Genomic DNA, 25,013 nt, shown 5'->3' with positions numbered 1-25,013 from the left:
GTGAACAGAGCAGAATAATCAAACTGAAAAGTGGCATTTTAAAATTCTTCTGATTATGAATTACTCCAGGGTCACAGTCGTATCTGTTTTGTCTGTTGCAACTGCAAACATCCAATGTTCTGCACTAGAGACAGCCTCGAGCAATCTGTACCATCTTGTGGGTATTTATCGTCTTCTTAAATTATTTTCATTTTCCAAGTTTGTAATATATGAACTCATTTTTAGGCATACTGACAAGTTATGAATAAAAGTGGTGTGACTGCATGAGGAAGTCATTATAAGATTAACTTCTGAATGAGCATACGGGCCAGACCTCGGAGTCCCCAATTATTACTTGTAGGTGTCTAATTTCACCACTATCCAATACAGAAAATTGCAAATACTGCGGAGACAAACACACCCATTATGTCCCAGTGTTCAGAATGGTTACTGGAGAAACTGTTGGCTGTAGTTAAGGAACAAATAGATGGAAAGAACTTTCCTGTGTTTTTTTTTACCAGAGGAGAAAAAGAATTTCTGAAATGTGAAAAGTGAAGTTGGTATTTGAGTAATGACAACTGAGATCCAGGCAGGAGTAGAGTTCTAAATTGAATGAAAGAGTGAAAATACAGAAATACCCAAGGAAAGCTGAGTTGCCAAAGTTCTTTGTAACCCTTATTGTGGGCTGAACTGTGGCACCTCAAAATTTGTATGTTGAAGCTCTGACCCCTAGTACCTCTGAATGTGATGCTATTTGAAGACAGAGCCTTTAAAGAGTTGACTGAGTTAAAATGAGGCCATTGCCATGGACCCTAATCCAATTTGATTGCTACCCTTAGAAGAGAAGGAAATCTGGATACAGACAGCTATGCACATAGGAAAGACCATGTGAGGACCCAGTGAGAAGGCAGCCATCCGCAAGCCGGGAGAGAGAGGCCTCTGAACCTAATTGGCTGACAGGTAGGTCTTATACTTCCAGTCTCCAGAAATGTGTGAAAAATCTCTGTTGCTTAAGCCACCCAATCTGTGGTATTTTATTATGATTGCCTGAGAAAACTAACACTCTTGGTATACCTTAGTCCAATAAACAAGCCAAGCTAATGTGTTACTCACAAGCTGGGCCTTCAACAAAATCCAGGAACATTTTGGGAGCTATTTTATCTGTCCCATGAGGGCAGGACTCACCACATCGAAGGCCGTAAACACATGACAGTAGTGGTGATTGGACTTCAAATCTTTTGTGATATAAGCAAAGGTTGAGAGGTCTTCTGGGTCCTGGGCAGCACAGGAGATATTACGAATTTCATGCTCGGCAATTATGTTCTGGAAGAAATTACACAAGTGACCATTGTTTTCCTTTGAAACCATCATACTTTAGAACCAAGACAAGTAACCTAGGAAGTAGCTGCTTTCCTTCTTCTAGAGTGTTCTAGACCAGCAACATTCAAAGTGATCCAAAGTGCTGCCCGTGGGCAAATGTTCGCCAGGTCTGGAAGGAATGTTTTCATTTAATGAAAAACAACCTAAAATAGTCATATCCTGGAGCAGGTTCTCACCAGGTGCTGTACGCGGAAGCAGTCTGGGTGGCAGACACTTTTTAGAAAAACAGTAATTACTAAGCATTTTACTGTTCCCATTCCTCCATATCCAGTTGAAGATAAGCAGCCTGCTTCCTGCTCATTCTGTTTGGAAAGGGTCATCTGCCACTTTCTGTGTGTGAGAAGAACTATGACCCAAGGAGCTGTCCAAAGCCCTCCCCACGGGGCTTGTGCTTGCTTGTTCTGTTTTTTTTTTTTCTTTTGGGGTTCTGGGGATTAAACCCAGGGCCTCGAGCATGCTGGCAGGTACAGAACAAGGCAGGCAGGCAGAAAGAAACCTCGGGTGCTCTCTTGAGATTGTGTGGTGGCTGTGGTGTTAGGGCAGGATAAGGGAAATGCCACACTGCCATACTCAGGCATTGGATACCTTGCTGGATTCAGGGACCTATGGATATGACAATCCTTTCTTCTCAAAACCACCTGTGTAATTATAAGGTGGGTGCCGCTGTTACCGTTATTATGTTACAGGTGAGGAAACTGGGCCTCAGAGGGTTTCCGTGCCTTAAATGGGGCAGGTGTGGAGCTGGGGCTGGAGCTTGAGGTCGCTCGTCCACCCTGCGATGCCCTTTCATCATCCCCCACTTTCTCTTCCCAGTTTAACAGAATTGCATTTTTCCCTCTCTAGAATTTCTTTGTGTCTTCTCCTCTCTGCCCCATCCCTGCCTGTCTCCAAGAATAACTGGTGGGAGGAAAGGTTTAGTGCCATTGTCCCAAAGAACATAATAACCATGGAGCATCATCCTGGCTACAAAACTTGGTAGAAATTCCTTCTGATACACAGATGCATTTAAAAAGCACAGAAAATCCCATAATAGTGCCATCGCTTTTCATCTTATAATATCCCACTTATGTTTTTTTTTTTTGCAGTTGACACAGATTTAAAACCCTCAGTGCTTTAGTTACCCTAATGACTTTTTAATTGCACAGTCTTAAAGAACCTGTTGGCAATACAGTGTTCTGCATGTACCCATTAATGCCTAAAAATGCTTTCAAAATGTCCTTCCCTGCCAGCACCGTGAGCAAGCACTTCATGTCCCTCACTCCACAGAGTGGTGTGGTTGGGGAGCAATTACAGAATTAACACAAAAAAGAAAATTAAATTAATACATTCTTCACTGTGGCCTTGTATGCTGTCACTACATGCAATGGCTCTATCAAAAATAACTCAAATTGAAACTGTAATCCCATAAACAAGAAACATTCTACTGTAAGATACAGTTTCAAAGTAAAGGTCATGATTCTCTTCTTGTATCCAGGTAGCATTTCTTCAAGTAGAACAAGACATCAGGAACTAGTGAGTCTTAAAAGAAACGTTAAGATTTAGGTCGTCTTTAAAGGTGTGATGTCAGCAAGTGTGGAATGTCTGCCATCACCGGACAGGGGGCTGCTGGTGCCGTAGGGAAGTCTGGGTGTATTTGGCCTCACCTATCTGGGTCTATATCACAGGAAAAAGAGCACTAGCTCCAACTTTTAACTAAATAGGCATTTTGTGTTCTGAGATCCTTTGCCAGCATAAGACAGATCAACTTTTTGCAGAAGTTTCAATAGCCCTGTGAGTTTTATTGCATGGGTTTCCTTGGCTCTTGGCCATTTCAAAGGAAGCTACTATTGAGGATTTTCAATAGTGTGTGGCAGCATCATGGCCCTGGGCACAACTCCAAGGTAGGTAGAGTGGATTCTTGGTGCTCGCCCTTCATCTGTCTTTCGAACCCCCAGTTCCACAAGTTTCTGGAGCCCCTTACTCTCTATTCTCAGGAGCCCAGGGCAGCCTTTTAAATGGCCCATTGAGGCCTGACATCTGTACTCCAAACCAGTCTCTTCCCTCTCTGTGGAAACTTTTTCCCCTTGCTCCCACAGCCTAAGCTAGGAGGAAAGCAAGATAATTTTATTATCTTGACACATCCCCAGCACTAGAATGTGGTGAGGATAGAGGTCTCACTGTGGAACTTTCTGTACTGGCCTCCATCACAGAATGGTGAGGCCAATTCTCTACATGCAGGAGGGATCCAAGGCCAAGGGCATTCGTAGCTATAGACTCTATGGAGACTGGATGTCGGCTTCCTCCTTGGAGAAGAGGTCAAGTAGGAAAGCATTCTTTCCTCCCAGTCTCACATCAATTAGTGGGTCCTCTTCAAGGTAAAAGGTGAGGTCACTATGAAGTACAGCTTGTTCCTCAGCTTAGAACCAGACTCCTCATATGGAATCAGCCCTCCTTCTAAGCATGTTCTAAGGAGAGCAGAGCTTTTAAAAGGCTCAAGACAAGGACTGGGGAGGCCTCACCCTGCCTCTTCTTTGTGATAGACAGTTTGGCAGCTTACTTTCAACAGGGAGAGATTTTTGCCTGACTTTTGCTCTCCTCCATGTGGAGAAACAGTTGAAGAGATGGCTGGCCGGGCCGGTGGAGAACAGAATTGTTTGGTGCAGCCAATTAATAAGGTGGTTCTAAGAAGGACAGGAGGTAATGAAGTGATGCAGCCTAGAAATCTGCCTCTGGCCTCAGCCCTCAATCTGAGCTCTGCCATGAGGGGGATCCACCTGAGTCTCTCCCGAGGCCAGACTTTTCCTGAGAGAGAGCAGCATCTCTTTCAGAAAGTGCCCCAGAAGGAAGGCACAGCTCTGGCTGAGGGCTGACTGAAGACACCCTTGGAGCACTCGATGTCAAGGACAGCAGCACACACGTGCACTGTGGTCTCAGCTGACTCCAATTTTCTGAGAAGTATGTGCTACAGGAAACAGTGGGCACCTGCTGAGGCAGATGTTCCGAATATTTGGAGCCTATAAAATACCATTGGTCACGTTTGAAGTTGGCATTTAAAAAAAAAATTAACCATTAAAGCAAAAAACAAACTGTGGCCTGGCATTGTTCCTAATTCAGCCGGATGGAAGACTGAGCAGGGAGCCAGTACAGGAACGCAAATGGCCACTGAACCCTTAGCGCTCCCTGGATGCAGGAACTGGGTCACCTCCTGGAAAACCCCGCTGATCTGAGAAAGGTTTTGTCTGTAACCAAAGAGTCACAGCCTCCAGGCCAATTCCTTGCGGGAGCTACCTCTGGGCTGTGGATCCACAGCAGGCTGATGTGATTCCTCTGAAACGCTTTACGACTAAATCTATTCCAAGTTCCATTTTCATTTCAAGATCACTCTCTGCTTCTTCCCTCTTAAATCAGGATTAGTGATTCGTTTCTTAAGTTGCTAGGCAATACATTTATGCATTTATAACTAAGGTGCCTAACCCTTCCCCACGAACTCAGCCAAAGCTATTTATTTATTAGAATAAAAGAAAGAAATACTTCCATGGAAGACTTGTCTTTTACCACAGTCTAATGGGGGCTAATAGGAAGGGAAGGGCAATTAACACATAATTAATTATCCATTCTACTTCAAATTAGTTGGTGGAAGGCACTTGTGGAGTCACAGAAGCATCAAGTTAGGGAGTTTTAACCCTTCTCCACGACCACAGGCTGCGTGATGGCAGGGCAGCCAAGGGACGGAAGCCTTCAGGTCCTCCAGCTGGCCAGTGCAGGCAGACAACCCCTCTGTCTCCCCAGGGGCGTGGGGAGAGGATGGTCAGGAGAGCGCTGCTGAAGAACAGGACCACATCAACTATTAATAGTAGGGTGCCTCTGTATAGGCTTAGTGGCCACTAGCACCTGAAATAATAATGAGATCTCCAAATATACTTGCCTTTCACAAAGTCTTCACTTCAGACCAAAGCAGCCCACCTAGACCACACTTCCCAGTGGGGGGAATCTGAGGTAAAAACAGGGAGCAGGACTTTGGAGTTTATCAGTCCGCTTCCTCCCTGCAGAGCTCGGCCCCGGCTGGTGGTCATGCTTTAGCCTTCTAATTCCAATTTCTCCAGTGCAGCCTTGCACTATTCTATCTTCTAAAAACAATCTCTCTGCTTTGACTTCGCACGTGGCAACCACTGGCCTATCACTCTGAGTCCCCTAATCTCTTTCCACTATCACATGGCAGGGAGATTAGCTGCCTAGCTGGTTGAAGTGAATGTCCTCAAACTCCAGAAAGAGCCAGGCATGTATTGCTTGCCATACAGTCCTAGAGAGGGTGGCCCCCCCTGCTGCTGGCACCTGCACTTCACCATTGCAGATTTCAAAAATATTCCAAAGATATTCCGAGGACCACGTTGCAAGGACTTGAAAGGTATGCTGGCCTTCTTTGTTTGTACCTACGTTTATATAAAATTATCTTTTGCATATCTTTCTTTGCTGATGCTTCCAAAGAGGAGTCACTGGCAAGCAGTGGTGTATGAGTAACTCATCTAATTATTGGTGATTGAGACAGAAATGTCTCCTAGAGGTACAGGAGCATTGGCTTCACATACCTCCATGTGTTGGTGAGCAAAAAGCAACAGACCTGTCAGAGCTCTCCCTCAGTGCTGTGATGGCGGAGACTGGGTCAGAAAGGACAGATGCAGCCAGTTGTGCCACCACTGAAAGACAGTTTTAAGACCCTAGGAACTTCCCGGGGCAAATGCCCCTTGTTTAGAAATCATCAGAATCTAAGTCAGCTAAGAGAGTGTCAAACTTTTTCACTGAAAATATAGTGCTGTTTAAGTTTTTCAAATGCAGATGGAGTGGGCAGTTTCTCCAGGTTAGTAGGAAAAATCTAGGCACCAAAATCTTTGTTTAAAGATAGCAATGATACCTCAATGAGTGTTTCACAACGTTTTAGAACTTTTTAAACAGCTGAATATAATTTAGGGATAAGATACTTTTATGTACTGGGAACTGAAATTGCTTCCAAGAAAAATAGAAAAATCAATTGGGATCATTCTGATTCGAGTCTCTGCAACTGTAATCTGACAACATGGGAACGGTCGACAACACACTCCATGGCTGACATCATCATTACACACGTCAGGCGGCTCGCTCTCAAATGCTTTGGCTATTGTTAGCCATAGTGATAATGCTGTGCTACAGGCTGTCTGCCTGACTTTCAGAATTTTTCTAAAACTGAGCTTGCTTTCTCAAGGAGCTTAGCTCAATTGGCTTAGCTGATTGCCAATGCAATAATTGTACAGAAAACCAATCAGGAAAACTTCTAACTGGTGGATTATAGACACCAAAGGGTCATTGCCCGTGGAACTTTCCCCTGGTATCTAACGCCAGGTTTAAGTTCGTCTGTTTCATGACTTCCCATTCCTTTTCTCCAAAACTCAGCGGGTCCAGGAGGGGGTCTGGGTGTACAGGGCAGAAGAGGAATTGCTGTCCACCAATAGTGGTCACCTCATCTCCTTTACCTATACTTTTTCAGTAGAAAGGGTGAGAAAATAAAACCCAGGGACACTCAGGGTTTTGTGAAAAGGAGCCAGTCGGCTTTGAATTTATGGAGAGTGAGGTAAGACAGGTGGGATAAACTTTCAAGTTCAGAGGATTCTGCGGTCTTTGTCCACAAAGGAGCTCTAGAATCCTTTTCAAGTTGCCCACACTTGACCTCAGAACTGCAGACCACTCCCACAGCAGAGTTGCTTTTCCGGTAGGGTCTCTTGAGAAAACAAAACAGTTGAAACTCTCTCCCATCTCTGGAGGTGGGAATTAAAAGTAGTTACTTAAACTAAAAAGTTTTTTCTCAGCAAGAGAAACAATAAGAGAGGTAAATAGGGAGCCTACATCCTGGGAACAAATTTTTACTCCTCACACTTCAGATAGAGCCCTAATATCCAGAGTATACAAAGAACTCAAAAAATTAGACAATAAGATAACAAATAACCCAATCAACAAATGGGCCAAGGACCTGAACAGACACTTCTCAGAGGAGGACATACAATCAATCAACAAGTACATGAAAAAATGCTCACCATCTCTAGCAGTCAGAGAAATGCAAATCAAAACCACCCTAAGATACCATCTCACTCCAGTAAGATTGGCAGCCACTATGAAGTCAAACAACAACAAGTGCTGGTGAGGATGTGGGGAAAAGGGTACACTTGTGCATTGCTGGTGGGACTGCAAATTGGTGCGGCCAATTTGGAAAGCAGTTTGGGGATTCCTGGGAAAGCTGGGAATGGAACCACCATTTGACCCTGCTATTGCCCTTCTTGGACTGTTCCCTGAAGACCTTAAAAGAGCATGCTACAGGGATACTGCCACAATGATGTTCATAGCAGCACAATTCACAATAGCTAGACTGTGGAACCAAACCAGATGCCCTTCAATAGATGAATGGATTAAAAAATGTGGCATTTATATACTATGGAATACTATGCAGCACTAAAAAATGACAAAATCATGGAATTCGCAGGGAAATGGATGGCACTAGAGCAGATTATGCTTAGTGAAGCTAGCCCTAAAAACCAAATACCAAATGTCTTCTTTGATATAATGAGAACAACTATGAACAGAGTAGGGAGGAAGAGCAGGAAAAAAAAAGATTAACTTTAAACAGAGACATGAGATGGGAGGGAAAGGGAGAGAAAAGGGAAATTGCATGGAAATGAAGGGAGACCCTCATTGCTATACAAAATAACATATAAGAGGTTGTGAGGGGAATGGGAAAATAAACAAGGAGAGAAATGAATTATAGTAGATGGGGTAGAGAGAGAAGATGGGAGGGGAGGGGAGGGGGGATAGTAGGGGATAGGGAAGGTAGCAGAATACAACAGTTACTAATAGGGCATTATGTAAAAATGTGGATGTGTAACCAATGTGATTCTGCAATCTGCATTTGGGGTAAAAATTGGGAGTTCATAACCCACTTCAATCTAATGTATGAAATATGATATGTCAAGAGCTTTGTAATGTTGTGAACAACCAATAAAAAAAATAAAATTAAAAAAAAGTAGTTACAGAATACAAAAGGTGGAAGAATGTGCATTCCTGTGTCAGGTATTCATTCTGTGTACCAAAGGAAAGGACATAGATATCTCCACAGAGATGTACCAGCCCTCGGATTAGTAATCTTTCTTTTCATGGAGGAAAGATGACATTGTTTCTTTTAAGTGATTCCCCCCACCCTCCCCGTTTTAATGTTCTCTAGCTACCAAGGAACATGCCAGGTAAGGGGTCAGCCATGGTCTGTTAGAGAAGACATCATAAAAAGATAAAAGCAAAATATGTACAAGATCAAGACCCTGAAATAAAACAAGCCTTTCTGTAATATTTATATTCTGTTTAGTCTCATCATCCATCACTGGCCACCAATAGACTGTTTACTTGATTTTCCTTCATGGATGAGATATGTGTGTGTGTGTGTGTGTGTGTGTGTGTGTGTGTGTGTGTGTATTTCATATATAAGAATGAGACAGACAGATAGATAGATAGATAGATAGAGACAGAGAGAGAGAGAGAGAGAGAGAGAGAGAGAGAGAGAGAGAGAGAGAGAGAGAGAGAGAGAGAATTTCCAGGTATGAGCAGGAAGCATGAAGGTGGGGGATGAGGAGTGACTCAAATGGGATTTTAGATCACATACTCAGGACTATACCTGGTGTTTAAATCCAAGAGAGGTGTGGTGCCTACCTTATTTGTTGCATCAATAAATTTGACTCCTTTATATGAGACTGAAAGAATAATAGTAGGGACCTTCTTCATTTGCTCTGTAGACTTCTGAAATTAAAATTAGAAAGCTGTTAGAGCTGTGTTGTTGCATGGCAACTGAAGCACATAATTTTTCCTCTCAAAAGATAAAAATGAACTCAAGTTAAAAACAACACATGCACGCGCGCACGCGCACACACACACACACACACACTCATATCAAGTATACCCCCAAACACACTCTAATTTAAATGTCTATCTCTTTCTTCTCTTGGGCTTAGCTGTGCTTTGAGCTTATAAAATATCTGTCTTGCACTTGAGGATGTAAAAAGTGCTTGCCCCGTTGTTTCATGTGGGTGCAGGAGGATTCCTTTCCTCTGGCACCAGTGGGAAAATGAGGGGCTCTGTCTCCATTCCTTTGACAAGGCTTAAACCACATCAGATTTAACTCCTAGGGTGCATTTAACATTCATAAAATATATGTCACCACTGCCCACCTTTTTCTTAGTCACAATCTTTAAGTCACAGGGGATGTTTGGATATGTACTTAAAGCAGGAATTTAAAATACATCACTGTGAATTTTTCTTGAATCTGGCCCAAACCATAGAAGCTGATGTTATATTTATAGTAGAATCACGTGTGACCACGAAGGATATGAAACTGCTGTGTAACAACTAAATCCTCAGGAGCAGTCTGTATTTTGAGTCATAGCCAAATGCTGGACAGTCCAGGTAACCTACTTAATCATGGAGAGCGGCTGTATTCCCTGAGGCTAAGTTCTCATGATAGATGTTCACACTGGCTTAATGTGCTTAGGGTTTGCAGCCTCTTCAGTTTTATGAATCTGCAAAAAGTTTCTCTGTAATTTAGTGTGTGCCTTTTCTGTTTAGTCTCATCATCCATCACTGGTCACCAACCCACTGTTTACTTGATTTTTCTCCATGGATACTCTTAATAATCACATTAAACATCAAGAAAAACCTACCTGACAGTTAGCCTGATGGAGTTTCCAGATAAGACAGGTGGGAACAGAATAGGAGAGAAAACACATGAAAAGGTGAGAGAGAGGAAATCATCTCAACAATTCACCAACAGCATAAACTCATTAAAAATTAAAGGATGCTACAAAAGGAGAACAGGTTTCAAGATACATGCAGATTTGGTTAAATTGTTATTTTAGAAATTGCTGCAGGCTTTTGCAGGCCCGTTTCTTCTTTTCTTTTTTTGTTTTCTCAATACTCTTTACTGTATTGCACAGTCTTAGGAATGACACGCAAGAATCTTCTGCTTTGTGCTTTCGACAACAGCTGTTGTACGTAAATATTAAGGGAATCAAGGGTAAAATATAAACTTTCTTGATTTCTTCATTTATATCAAACAATGTTCCATTTTTAATTTCTCAAATGCAACCGGATCTAAAGAAGGCTTTTAATTAAACAGTGAATGAAACACATTGAACTTGATAATGATAATTATATTGTATCTTCTGCTTGACCTTTGGAAAGGGTCTTTCAAAATTGTCCTGTTTGTTTTGACCTGTCTTTCTGAGGGTTACCAAACCTGTTTCAAAGACAAAAATTTATTAAGAGTATTGTTATTTGATATTTACTGTTTCATACAATATGGAAAAAGGAAGCTCTCTTATAGTGTTTTTAACTAGTTTTCAAATTACCTAGACTTGCCAATCTTCTTTTGCAATTTCCAAAAAGAAATATTATGAAAATGGAATATAAGGTTACATACTTTCATCTTTTTAATGCTTTTCCCAATCACTTCTGAAAAATGTGCAAGGCAAATCAAAGGCAAGGCTAGCAGAAATAACATACTGTATGCTAGTTTTAAGGCAAATCAGTGACTAGATTCTGTAGATAGAGAGGGGTGGGATGCACAGGTCATAGTTTGGTTAAATGAATGTGTGTGTAAAGAACTTTCTGCAAAGTGGAACAATGGATTCCAGAAAATCACCTCACTCATCTCTTGCCATGAATACATTCTCCTGAACAGATTTATCTGTGGCATGAAACAATATGTAGCCAACATTAAGATTAAATTACCAATATATTATTTAATATTAAGAAAAACCCATTTGTTAGTTTTTTAGCAATTCACTGATTATTTGGGGGCAGCCCACTGTGTTCCTCACTGGAAAAGCTCCATCTATTGCAGGGGGTGTTAGAGGGTGCAAATCTTACTCTGCTCAAAGAAGCTGCCTGAGTGCTATGTTGAGAAGGATTCTAGCTGCAACTAGGCTCAGTGGGAAAGATAGCTGGGCATGACATCCACCTTGAGAGAAGGAGTGGAAAGGGCAGCACACGCACGAGCCACACAAGGTCATTCCTGTTCTGGTCAGATATGAAGAACAGCTACGACGAAATGATGATACATGCAACAACAAGGATATGAACAGAGCGCCTCCCGAGAAGTGAATGGGGAGAATCTCACTTTGCATGCGAGACTGAAGCCAGTCTTTAATCATTCATTCATTCAACAAACCTGAATGCCTGCTAGGAGTGATTAAGCTGACTCTTAAAGGACGAATAGGAATTTCCCAAGAAGACAAGAAGACAAAAAAGGTCTGTTACAGCAGCAGAGTCAACACACACACACACACACACACACACACACACGTAATAAAGAATGTTGTGAGTTTATGTAACTGATGGGAAATGAGGGGGACACAGTAGGTTTGGAAGGTTGTGATTTACTCTTGTCAATTTAGAGTCCCCTGGAAGTCCTAAATAGGGGGGGACACAACCAAGTTTGTGTTGCAGAAAAAATAGTGGTTGCGTGGAAGATGCGCTGTAGCCTAGACACAGGCAGGCAAGACATTGTTGTGCAACTCCAGAGGAGCCCAAGCCTGGCTGAAGTGAAGGTAGTGGAGAACTGGAGGAGCCCCAGTGAGTGAGTGGGAGTGGGTCACCGGCGAAGAAGCCATTGGTGACTGAGGTGGAGTACTGGGGGCAGGGGACGTGCTTTGCACAGACACAAGGGGAATCGCTCCTGCGTGTGCTCTGTGTGATCTCGGGTGCAGATGTCACACAGGAAATTAGAGGTGAGGATCAGATCTGGAAGTCCATCCACAGAGAGGGTGGCTGAGGAGATGGGAGCAGGCAAGGTGGCTCAAGGAGGGAACAGGAACAGGGCTAAGGACCTCACCTCTGGGGAAGATTGATTCATAAGAGCCAATGAAGGAATCCAAAAGGGAGTTAGTTGGAAGAAGCCCACAGACATATCAGAGAAGCGAAGGAGGGGAATGGTTAGGAGGTAGGTGCAGTGCCCGATGCCCAGAGGACTTACGAGACTCAAAACCTGGTCTTAGAGCAGAGGCTGGCACACACGGGAGCTGCGACACTTTTTTGGGTTTAGAGGGTTTGGGGTTTAAATCCTTGGCTTTAACAACATGGAAAAGTAGCTTCAGGAGAACAAGGGCAGCAGATAGAGAAGAGAACACGGGCTGAAAGGGAGCCAAGAGATGAGACAACAGAGGGTCACAACTCCACGCCCTTCAGCTGACCCGAGTGCGTCAGTGGTGATCCGTCAGGATTCAGGCTCCTGCTTCAGAGGCAAACAGAGAACAAAACACAGGGAAGATAAAGGAGGGCATTTCTTTTTCTTTTATGGGTTCCAAGAATCCTTGTTCTCTTAACTGGGGTGTCAATGACAAGGGCTGTGCACAGGCCTCTGTGAATGACAGCACTGGGGGTGGCTGCACATTCCAATCTGGAGCCCAAACTGTGCTACGCTCCCCACTGCACCCCTTGACAAGGGGATGAGCCCCCCAGCAAGCAATTATACTTTCTACCAGAGATAACGATCCAACCTCTGTTTAGGGGGTTTTCTGATGGAGCACCTTGACTTCAGATGCCTTTTTGTACTTAATTTTAATGAAAGATGAATATTCGTAAAAAGAAAACAATGTATACTGAGTTTTCAGGGAGGCCAAAAAAAAAAAATTGAAATAAGCATCCATTTCACTTAAAGATGATGTTCCAGGCGTGGAAGAGAGTGCAGGGCTTCAGTCCCACCACGTGTCTAAGCTCCACCTTCTCCGTTTGCTCTCCCGTCTTGCTGTCACCATTTTCTCCTTTCCCAGATTGAAAGTGCCTCCTTCACTGGACAAAGCCCCTGCTCTTTCGGCAACACGGGCTTTGAGGACCAACCTGCACGCTCTGCACAATTCGCACGCCCATTAGTGTATGTTTAAAATTCAAGCCTTATTTATTTGTGTAAACATAATTCTCTTCTGCAGGCTCATTTCCCCAGTAAAATGCTCAGGGGAAGGTTTATCTTCTGGTTGGCTTTGGTTTCTGGTGGCTTTTTTCTACCCCAGGCTTTTTGTGGAATTTCTGAGGTTTCTCAGTCTTCAAATTTCCTCCTGTTTGGTGTTAGCCGTATGGAAAGGGCTAATCTGTGATGAAGGGCTCTGAGGACCTTAGCAGCTGAATTCTCATGGGTAAGGCCTAGCGTGCATCTTTTCTTACTCTCCTGCAAAAAGTGTGATACTGGCAATCTATTATGTTTTGCTCATAATTTCCCAAGTTAAGATTAATATCCTTTTATTGTTCCAAAAGAAATAATATTTAGCTATGTAGAGATGTTACATCTCTGGAATCTAAAATAAAATTCAAGAGCAGCCTTATATTTAGTACTTGGGCTTTTATCATTGAATAGAACTGAATCATAATTTCATAACTGGAGGTGGCCACCTGAAATATTCTTAACAAGTAATTGAACAATCAAGCATTTTTTTTTAAAGAAAAGATTTTTAGATTCACCAAGAAAAAGAAGTAATGATTTTTCTTTTTTTCCTTTTTAATTATAAATCAGGAGTTGTTTGGTATCAGGTCAGAAATCATCCTTGATGCTTTTATTTTAGCTTTAAAACATGTCCTGAAAATAAGAACAGTTGTCCTTTAGTATCATGGGGGATTGGTTCTAGGACACCCCTCGATACCAAAATCTCTGGGTGCTCAAGTCTATTATTTAAAATGGCCTATGTGTGCATAGAATCTAAGCACATGTTCTCAGTTATTTTAAATCAACTCTGAATTACATATAATACCTAATACAATCTATATTACTGTATTCTTTAGGGGGTTATGACAAGAAAGAAAGGGTACCTATACAGTACCCGCACAATATTTTTTCCAAAATATTTTCTCTCTTTGGTTAGCTGCATTGGAGGATACAGAGCCCATGATATGGAATGCCAAATGTAGTTTCTCACATTATTTCTATTTTATTGCTATGGGGATCAGACTCAAGGCTTCCTGCGTGCCAGGTAATCTACACTCCAGCCCTGGTTTCTCATTTTCTTTTCTTCTTCTTCTCTCTGGTACTGGAGATTGAACCCAGGGGTGCTTTAACACTGAGCTACATCCACACCCCTTCCCCACCCCCCTTTTTATTTTAAGAAAGGCTCTCACTAAGTCACTTAGGTCATTCTTAAGTTGCTGAAGCTGGCCTCAAATTTGCAATTCTCCTGCCTCAGCCTCCTCAGTTACTGGGGTTATGTCTGCACCACTGCGCCCAGTCTGATTTCTCATTTTTGAATGCAGAATCAACAATATGGGAATATCCTTCTACGAATGCATGTGCTCTGACTTCAGAGCACAGCTTTTCTAGAACATGAATGAGAGCAGAATAGTTTACAACAGGGAGCACTTCAACTGGGAGCTGTTGTGCTGGGTGTGAGTCTGAAGTACTCATGGTCCCAGTAAGAATCATTTGTGCCCTGCCGGCAGCAGAGTTGGGGAGTCTAAGAGTGAGGCAGTCCCCGGTCAGAAGCCCCCAACCAGTTTTCTGAAGCAGACTGGGGAAGAGATTTTTCATGGCTACCCTGAGAATGCTTTCTAGTTGAATATTCATTCAGTGCTGAGTAATAACTATTAATTTAAAGCCATATAATATTTTCCTTAGTTAGTTACAAACCTTAATTATCACATTCAGCTTCAGCAAGTAAATTAAGATTAAACAATTACGTTCGGTAGCCTTCAGTGACTTTAAAATGCTTACAAAATACAGAAAACCAGCAGTACTATGGGGATTTTGTATGCAGCTAGCTAGGTTGTGGGGTTATAAAGCATAAAGAGCCCACTACAAAGCAGCCATTTGAAATGAACTCCTACCCTTGGAAACTCAGTGTGAAGTTCAATTTCTGGGGAAGGGCATCCTAGGATGGCTTTCTTCTTGTGTCCCCACCTTTGCCACTTCCTTGTGTCTACTTTCCTGGGTCTTGGGGCCTCTGCTTCCCTCATGACACCGGGAGATCCTTGAGGACCACCCACACCTTTCTTGATCTGTCTCCCCCACAATCGCTAGCTGGCAATCTTCTGTTGGACCCTATGAAGTCATTTTTTCAAGTAAAAAAAATGGCTGAATGTAGCAGCTCACAGGGTTTCAATCTCATGGCTGTTGAAATCCATGCCTGTTAAAGAAACAAGCCAAGGAGCTGATCTCAGTGTTGAGGATGTAGCTGGTGCTATGAAGAAGAACCACCTCTGCAGACCTGGAGCCTTAACAAACTTTTCAGAGAGCCTTGGTGCCCAGAGTGAGAAAGGAAGTCTTGGAGGGCGTGGAGGAGCATTCAGGTGTGAGCGCAAGGTTAGCAAGAGGCTCCTATGGCGTGGAGAAAGCTGTGAGGATCCTGGGATTTTTCAGCCTTGAGGGGAGGAGGGTTAGGTCTTCATTTCTGCAACCAGAAAGCAACTGCAGGCCTTGAGAAAAGGGGAGAGCTTCCTGGCAGGGCAGAATGATTATTAGGGGCCATTGCAATGCTTCTCCTTGGGATGACTTTAAAAATAGTGTGGGGTCACCTCTGTCACTAAAGATCAAAGGGTGGGCTTCATTTGGGAAATGAGGCTGAATGACTTCTCAAGGGTTTTTCTGGTCATAAGAACTCTGGTGCCAAGAGCCAAGTCCATGTAACAGGGATAGACAGCAGGCAAATGGCCAGTTAGAATGCATCTCCAGTCTGTATAACTCACAAATTCTGGTTGAAATTTGGCATAGCCCAAAGTGGTGTCCTCTGTCTCTGTTCCTTCTAGCTGGTTTACAGACAGAAGGACAGGATGTGTCCACCCAGATCAGCATGCCCACACAGCAGATTTAGCGGAGTGCCCAGTGGAAGACCCCACCTTAGCTCTCAAACTTTCAATCCAAGAGGACTTGGTGAATGACAGATTGTTGGGCCCTACTCCCACTTTCAGCCTCAGGAATCTGCAGGTGGGGTCTAAGAATCTGCAATTCTAACAAATCTCCAGATGCTGCTGACACTGCATGTCTGGGGCCCACACTTTAAGAACTACTGCTCTAAAAATGCAGTTGATCAGTTTGATTGAAAGTCGCTGTCAGAACTGTCCTCTGCTGCTATGCATGTAAACTCAGTTGTACCACGTTCTACATTAATCCAGAGAGAAGCCAGTTTATCAAAATAGGCTTTCTCCACTTGACAAGTGATTTCCAAAAATCCTTCATTAGCATTTAGCTACAGCTCTTGGTCTTGAGAGCAATTAACAAGAATTATTTAATCCTTTCCTAGTTTCTCAGGGACTGTGAAAGCAGAAAACACTCTTCACATAAAATAAAGAGAAGAAATCATAAAAACAGATTGTAGAGTTACAGCCAGAATAGATGTTGATAAGAGCAGGCATCATGCCAAAGATGGATGGTTTCTCATAAAAGTTCCCCACTTCTCCCTTGACTAGGAGCATATCCAAGATATTAAGCACACGTTGCTGAGAGACGGGACTTGCAAACACCAACGTGAGTTCATGCACTGCTTCTGGAAGTGTATGTAACAGGTCCATGTAACAGGAACAGACAGCAGGCAAGTGTTCCAGGAGGCAATTTTGCAATAGTATCCAGAGTTTCAAGAAGCATTTACCCTTTGACCCAGCAGGAAAAGGTATGGCACCCAGAATGTTGGCTACCATTTGAGAAAAAGGGTAATGATCCAGTGACCAACCAGGGAAACTGTTAAATATATATGGTCCAAGGATGGGTTGGCCTATGAGAATCAACCACCACAAGTAATATTGAGGATGAATACTACTGGAATAAAAATATTTCAAAACATATTGTGTTTAAAAATAGATTATGAAATAGCAGGTACAGACCATTTCCAAATTTTAGTGGAAAAGCGATGCCCACGAATGTGTAAGTAATCAATCTTTTATTTTACTTATTTATTATTTTTTAGAGAATTTTTAATATTTATTTTTTTTTTAGTTCTCGGCGGACACAACATCTTTGTTGGTATGTGGTGCTGAGGATCGAACCCGGGCCGCACGCATGTCAGGCAAGCGCGCTACTGCTTGAGCCACATCCCCAGCCCCAGTAATCAATCTTAAGAATCACACTCAAGCAGGTGTTATAAGGAGGTGTTTACCGCTCCTGGACAGTAAAGTTACAGTTGCTCTTATTTTCCTTCTGGTCTCTATTTTAGAAGTGGACAATAATGAACATGTACTCCTTTTGAAATAAGAAGTAAAGTTTAAAAAATTTATGATTTCAGTTAAAAGAAAGTGTCAATGTATGAAAAACACATTGAGTTTTTTAATCACTGGTAAGTATGACTTCAGCTTTGTGTAGGTGAGATATATATATAATGGAATATTATTCAGCAATAGAAGAGAATAAAATTATGACATTTGCAGGTAAATGGGTGGAGTTGGAGAATATCATGCTAAGAGAAATAAGCCAATCCCAACAAACCAAAGGCCGAATGTTCTCTCTGATAAGTAGATGCTGATCCATAATGGGGAGGGGGGAGGCATGGGAAAAAATGAGGAATTTTGATTGGGCAAAGGGGAGGTGGGGTAGGGAGGGTGCATGGGGTCAGGAAATATGGTGGAATGAGATGGACATCATTACCCTAGGTACATGTATGACTGTACATATGGTGTGATTCTACATCGTGTACAACCATAAAAATGTACAGTTGTGCTGCCATTGTGTACAATGAATCAAAATGCATTCTGCTGTCATATAGACCTAATTAAAATAAATAAATTTTAAATAAATAAATAAATAAATGCCGTATTTGGACTTAAAATCAAAAATCTGTGACCAACACTGAATACTGCCTGCTTCATGTTATGATGGCCATGGGATGGCTGTGAGATGGTGGCTGCAACCATGAGCATTCATCAGAACAAAATACTTGGGTCAATGATGATGGACCGAATCGACATATTTAGAAAGAACTTAAATGGAGATTCAGGACACAAGATGCCCATGAGGGCATCATCTGTCAGTGAGGAGCAGTGGTAGCATCACGTGGGAGGAAAAATCGAGTTATGTGAACAACACAAACAAAAATAAAAAGGGAAACAAGTGTGAGAACAATATGGGTGGGATAAGATGGATGGCACTGGTTAGCCTTCTACTTTTCCTTGTGAAAATACTCACAAGGAAAAGGTCTGTGAGAGCAAAGATCAGCTATAGGGAGTTAGAAGTATGGCTGGTTGTGTGTGCTGCTGTATCACTTGGGCAGTGCTCATGGGTGTTAGTCAAATGCTCAACCACTGAGCCACACCCACAGCCCAGGTATCACTACCGTACATTTATGGGCTTAGGCCTGTGTTTAATGGCTTGTGCAGTATTTGGGAGAGAGTGAAAGATAAATTAAACATATTTGATTCTTCCTTGAAACTTGAGCAACAGAGACTTTAAAACAAATTGTTTTCATGTTTTTTTTTTTTTTTCTCCCAGCCTGGTTCCTAAGAAGTGATTCCTTAAGTTATTTCTGAAAATAACAATTACTCACAGAAGGAATTGTGTAAAGGCAGGAGAACTAGTCATGATTTTAGTTTGAGTCTCTTCTAAGAAAAGAGACTTTTAAAATTAATATTCCCATTTAAATTCTACGTTCTAACTTTTTAAAAAAGCTTTCATCTCATTTCCATTATTGTTTTTTTTTTTTTGAAAGATAGAAAAAAGATCTTCTTCATTCTTGAACCGAGGGACAGATTACTATTCAGAAATCTATATATCTGAAAATTCATTCTTTAAAAGTGCTTCCAGATTGAAAGTTTAAAGAACCAGACAAGTTCAGGGGAACAGGCCCGGTGGAGGAGAGGTGACACTGTCTACTTCCCTGGGAAATGAAGGTTCCCAAGCCGCAGCACACGAGAAGATCTACTCATTCCCGACTCAAAAACAATCTTGAAAAATTCTCTCTCACACTAGGAAGGCAGATTCCCACCTTATCTTGGTTAAAGCAGATATTTCTTTCTTTCTTTCTTTTTAATATTTTTAGTTGTTGATGGACTTTTATTTATTTGTATGTGGTGCTAAGAATCAAAACCAGTGCCTCATACATGCTAGGCTAGCGGTCTACCACTGGGCCATAACTCCAACTCCCTTTTTCTTTTTTTTTTTTTTAAAGAGAAATTTCCAAAACTACAAACACCTGTGAATAATAAACTGTCAACTATGGGATTAGAGAAAGAAGACTGCAGTGTTAAATTGAATATAATGGCCCACCTCTCACAGTAGCAGATGTTTCCAAATGTTGTATTTAATTTAATTAGGGAAGTGATGGAGTCCTGTATATTAGTGATAACTAAATCCTGGGGCAAAATTCAGTGCTGAGGTGGGGTGCGTGTAAGCCCAGGGGGCAATGCTGAGTGGGACGGCCTGGCCAGAGCAAATCCTCATTTCACCAAACTCTTTATGTCTTGGAATCTTCAGAGTGGCAGTTATTCATTTAAAACAACAACCCCAAACCACTGAAAATCCAAAGCAATATGCTTTGTAAAATTCAGTCCAGTGGACAGTCACATTATTAAAAAGAGGCAACTCCCAATCATTTTTGGGACAAATAACCTCCCCAAAATATAAAATTTCAAAATTACATATATCATCTTATGAATAGTTCCCTTGTTCATTTTTTTCTCTCTTCTGGCAATGGCCCTTTAAAAATGGAAATAAAAGAATAGTATTCTTAAGACTTGGGATACTCTCCTACATGAACCAGGATAATAAATGGTACCCTCATGCTTCAGAGTTGGAACTAAATCTATGAATTTACCCATTTTTAAAACCTCTGGAGGTGGAAGCCAGTATGTTAGGAGATGGTACTGAGCTAGGCACTTTTCATACATTACTTTACTCAACGTCACAACCACCTTGTAAGGGACTACCATAAACCTGGTGATGAGGATATAATGCACACAGTCTCTGCTTTTAAGCAGGGGTGGGGGTGGGATGAGTAGCCAGGCATCTATGCAGTGTGGCCTGAGGAGTGGCAGAAAGAAGGTTTCCCTTGGAATTGCTTCAGAAATGAAGAGTGTCACTGAGCATGGATTTAGCTGGAAAACCCAACCAGTAACATAAAAGGCAGCGCTAAATGAATATGTTCAGATTAAACAGATATCTTTTACCATTCTTCACACATCCCTAAAATGCGTTTTTAGATTTTTAATCTTAAATAAAAATGACTTTAAAGCTGTCATGATACAGGAAATAAGCAGCCAGACTGCACTATACCAAGGAACAAAATAATTCATACAATATCTATCAAAAGTATGCTTCAGTATCAAAGCATACCTAATTCCAGGATTTTACTGAAAACTCCAAGATAAAACAGAAATTGCAATTTACTTAATAAAAAAATTATCAGGGTTTAATGTTAATTCCTAGTGATTCTTTTCACTAGACACAATTCGGAAGGAATGTTATTATTTAGAATTTGGATCCGAGTGTTGTGGGGAAAACCTTAAGATAAACACCTGCATACAAATGCTTATATTCTCTATGGTACTTGCCCACACGTGGAAGTAACCAAGGTGTAATGGTGGATACATAATATTATGTACTTGTCAAAACTCAAAACAATATATAACAAAGAATGAATTCCAATGTAAACTGTGGGCTTTAGGTAATAATTATGTATCCATATTGGTCCATAATTGAGACAAATGTACCACACTAATGCAAGTTGTCAACAACAGAAGGAGTGTATGGGTACCTTTAATTTATTCTAAGTTTTTCTTTAAGCCTCAAACTGCTCTAAAAAGTAGAGGACTTTTAGGGGAGTAATCTATTCTGTATAATAATATAATTGTGGATACCGGCCACCATCAGTCTGTCCAAACTCATAGAACGCACAACACTAAGTTAGTGAACTGTGATGTCAACTTGGGAGGTTAAGATGTGTGGCTGTAGATCCTGCAGCTGGAACAAATGCGCACCTCTGGTGGAGGATGGTGACTGGAGGAGGCTCTGCGTGTGCAAAGGCAGGGGACACAGGGGATCTCTGTGCCTTCCTCTCAAGTTTTCTGTGTACCTAAAACTGCTCTAAAATATAACCTTTCAATTTTAAAAATCTTAAGACAGTTTGAAGGGGGAAAAAAGACTGGTTAACCTGAGCAAACCGAGAGATGGTTTCTTATTGTAGAATGGTGTGAATTAAACTCCATCTAACACAGTTGATTATGTGTATTTTTAGAGAAAATAATATGTATAATAAAACACCAGGAAGTCAGTGAAAATTATCTTTATTTCAGAACTGAAGGGTCCTTAGAGATGAATGGGTTTAGATAAGCTTAAAAATTAACCAATTGTGACTATCAAACACTCCAAATGCTTCCAAGAAGGGGAAATTGTGTTTGGTTTTTGCTGGGGCAAAAATGAATGTGTTAAAGTGAGTGTTATGAGGAAAAACATCCTATAGATACTAAGGATGCAGTTAAGAACTGTTGTGAAATTTTGTTTATGTTAACACAATGGAATTTACCTCAGATTATTAGATATGTCTATACACATATGGTCTAATTGAGCCAGTCCTGATCTTATGGACTATTTGAGGGTTCCCGAAGCTAGTTCTTAAGAAATATAAATGATCCATCTTTTCAGATGCTTTAGAACTCTGGACAATGTAAACTCCATTGCACGTCAGAGAAGTGGTCTGGCCTGGAGAGTCACAGTGTGGGCAGTGGGGATAGTTGGCCTGGGTTCAAATCCTGAGCCTACTGCTTGCTTGCTGGGTGATGAGGTTTACTTGCTTTTGTTTCCCCATATGTAAAGTGGGGACAATGACCATATAGATTGAGCACCCCTGAGAACCTGAAATCTGCAATGCTACAAAATCTGAACTTCTCCCAGCGCCAAAATGCCGCCATAGGTGGAGAACTCTACACCTGACTTCGTGTGATGGGTCACAATCAAAATGCAGGTGTGCTAAAATGGTTCATAAAATGACCTTAGGTTATGGGTGTAGGTGTATATGAAACACAAACAAACTGTGTTTCAACTTGGGTGCCATATCTTATTACATATGTGAATATTCCAAAATCTGAAAAATTGTAATCTGAAACACTCCTGGTCCCAAGCATTTTGGATATGGGTTACAGTTTCTGCTTAATGGATTAAGTGAAATAATAAGATAATGAAATAATAAGATAATAAGAATCTTGTGCAGGGCTGGACACACAAGTGTTAACTGGTATAAAACCCCAAATAAACTGATTATAGGAGATCTTGACTATGTCATTTTCAGGATCATCACTGATGGTCCCTTAGGCTGACAGCAATATGGAGACACTTCTTTGGTTGTACTTGTACCACTCTGTGATAACTAATTGTGTACAAATTGTTTTCTTCCACAGGTTTGTCAACTCAGTGAAAACAGAAGCCTAATCTTAGTTATCTTTGTTAACAAAGTACATTTAAGAAAACATCTCTCGGGCTGGGGTTGTAGCTCAGTGGTGGAGTGCTTGCCTAGCACATGTGAGACCCTGGGTTCAATCCTTAGCACCACATAAAAATGAATAAAGATATTGTGTCCACCTACAACTAAAAAATAAATATTAAAAAAAGAAAACATCTCTCAAAATTCAGGGACCACACTGATTTACTTTTTAAATGGAAGGGAATTTTAATTTCAGCTAAATGGAATACTGTTGAACTGAAAACTTATTACTTTTTCAAATTAAAAAAAAAAGCCATGGGCTGGGGATGTGGCTCAAGCGGTAGCGCGCTTGCCTAGCATGCGTGCGGCCCGGGTTCGATCCTCAGCAGCACCACATACCAACAAAGATGTTGTGTCCGCCAAGAACTAAGAAAAAATAAATAAATGTTAAAATTCTCTCTCTCTCTCTGTCCCCCTCTGTCTCTCACTCTCTCTTTAAAAAAAAAAAAAAGCCAGATAATTTAAATACAAAAAATACTTTGGCCTACTAGTATTACTGCCTACCAACTGTCCTAATGTCTTTCCCACAGCAGGACTGGACTATACTGGGATTTTAAGCTGAAATTCTACCATACTGGAAGCAGAGAAAACTGCAACATTGGGTTCACACTGAAAACTAGTTGCAAGTTGAGATCCACACCATTTGTAGTTGGCCAAGTTCTAAGTCACAACACAACAGTCCCAGAAAACAGATCAAATCTGTGCCTGGTTTTGAAGGGCTCCAGTGAATGCATCGAATGCAACGTTAGCTGCTGTATCAAGGACTGATGTAAAAGAGGGAAAAAGAGGGTTTATGATATTCCAGGAAGCAATAAAGTTTCTATTTTCATGTAAACAATCTAAAATAAACACCAAGGGCAGCAAACCAGAAAAATGCCCCAAAGAATAGAAGAATGGCTTTTAAATAAATAGCTTTTTCTGAATTTCATTTTAAGCAATAGACAAGTATTTAACTAAATTATTCTCTACTGAGACTATTAAAATGGCTTTGCTATTGCTATCAGGATGTAATTTCAAATCCACTCAATTTCAAGAAATTGACTGAAACTCAAACCACAGATCTGGCATATTTTAGATGATGCTATAAGCACAATGCCATATTCTGCTGATTAGAATACTGAAGTATCTGGACCCAGGTAATTTGCTTAATAGTACTAAATCAGAGAGGCCAAATTGATTTCCTAGACATATTCATGAATATCTCAGAAATCATTATGAGGTTTGATCACTGAAAATTTCTCCCATTTTCTCATTGTCCAGTGGTCACACAATTTCGGTCAGATGTGTGTATACTTAGAACACAAGATTCCCAGAATTATAAAACCAGGAAAAACCTTAAAGGATGTCCAATCTAATGTCATTTTCTAAGTAAGAAAGCAGAGGCTCAGGAGGATTGGGGGAGACTTGAGCTCTGGAGTTAGACAGATCTGAATTTCAGTCCCAGGTTGGCAAGTTAGTCACTGTGTGATCTTGAGAAAGTCATTTAACCTCTCTGAGTCTCAGTTTCTTCATCTGTAAGTGGGGATAATAATTACACTGAGTCACAGTGTGATTACTCAGTAGATGTTGGCTGCTATCACCCTGTTTTTGTGAATAAAAGTGACTCATATGGCAAGAAACCATCAACAGAATTTGAGTTTCTTTAAACACAGTACCTAGGATAAAAATTCACTGGTATGCTACTACACATGTGGGCAACCATTTCAGCCTTTTTGCTGTTGAACTGATCAAAATTTTAAATTGGTAATTTCAGACTGAGGTCTCAATTTCATGAAGATTCACGTATAGTTAGCTTTTCATGAACAGTAGATATTCCAAATTGACCTTCATAATTGTTTTAGTTCAGTTATATGGTTTTTAAAATATTTCCCACTAAAAGCTGTTCAAATAAAACTAATGACAAGGTATACTGGCCACAAATACAAGCTAACTTTACTCTAATGATTTTAAATTTGACTTTAGTTAGTTGTTACATTGAATAAGTCCAGTATTCTTAATTCCTACTGTCAGATATCACCATCCCTATGCACCTGTTTGGAAGAAGCTAGAATAAGGGACACATGACAGAAAAAGTTCTGTGGTAGCATAGATGAGATCAGCTTTGGTTAAAATAGATTTCTAGAAACCTACTAGCTACCTATCACAGGCATTTGGAATTGCTACTTCTGCAAACATTTACTGCCATCAAACGGTTCATTCCACTTAAGAGTTGAATATTTTTCTTCTATTAAAAATTTAATA

At 41.1% G+C, this 25,013-nt stretch overlaps 1 protein-coding gene across 11 annotated transcripts in view; it reads right to left on the bottom strand.

Annotated features, from left to right (window-relative positions):
• Window positions 1-25,013, bottom strand: part of Anks1b (ankyrin repeat and sterile alpha motif domain containing 1B) — a 1,051,626-nt gene that overhangs the window by 20,049 nt on the left and 1,006,564 nt on the right. For all 11 annotated transcript variants that reach the window (XM_040279646.2, XM_021724494.3, XM_021724496.3 and 8 more), the window contains 3 exons: window positions 10,062-10,073; window positions 9,058-9,144; window positions 1,165-1,302 (listed from right to left, as the gene is read on the bottom strand). In XM_040279646.2, coding sequence (XP_040135580.1) covers window positions 1,165-1,302; window positions 9,058-9,144; window positions 10,062-10,073 — 237 coding nt within the window. The remainder of the gene's footprint in view (window positions 1-1,164; window positions 1,303-9,057; window positions 9,145-10,061; window positions 10,074-25,013) is intronic.

This window comes from Ictidomys tridecemlineatus, chromosome 6 (genome assembly GCF_052094955.1).
Source record: "Ictidomys tridecemlineatus isolate mIctTri1 chromosome 6, mIctTri1.hap1, whole genome shotgun sequence".
Taxonomy (NCBI): Eukaryota; Metazoa; Chordata; class Mammalia; order Rodentia; family Sciuridae; genus Ictidomys; species Ictidomys tridecemlineatus.
This window is presented reverse-complemented; position numbering and strand designations above follow the sequence as displayed.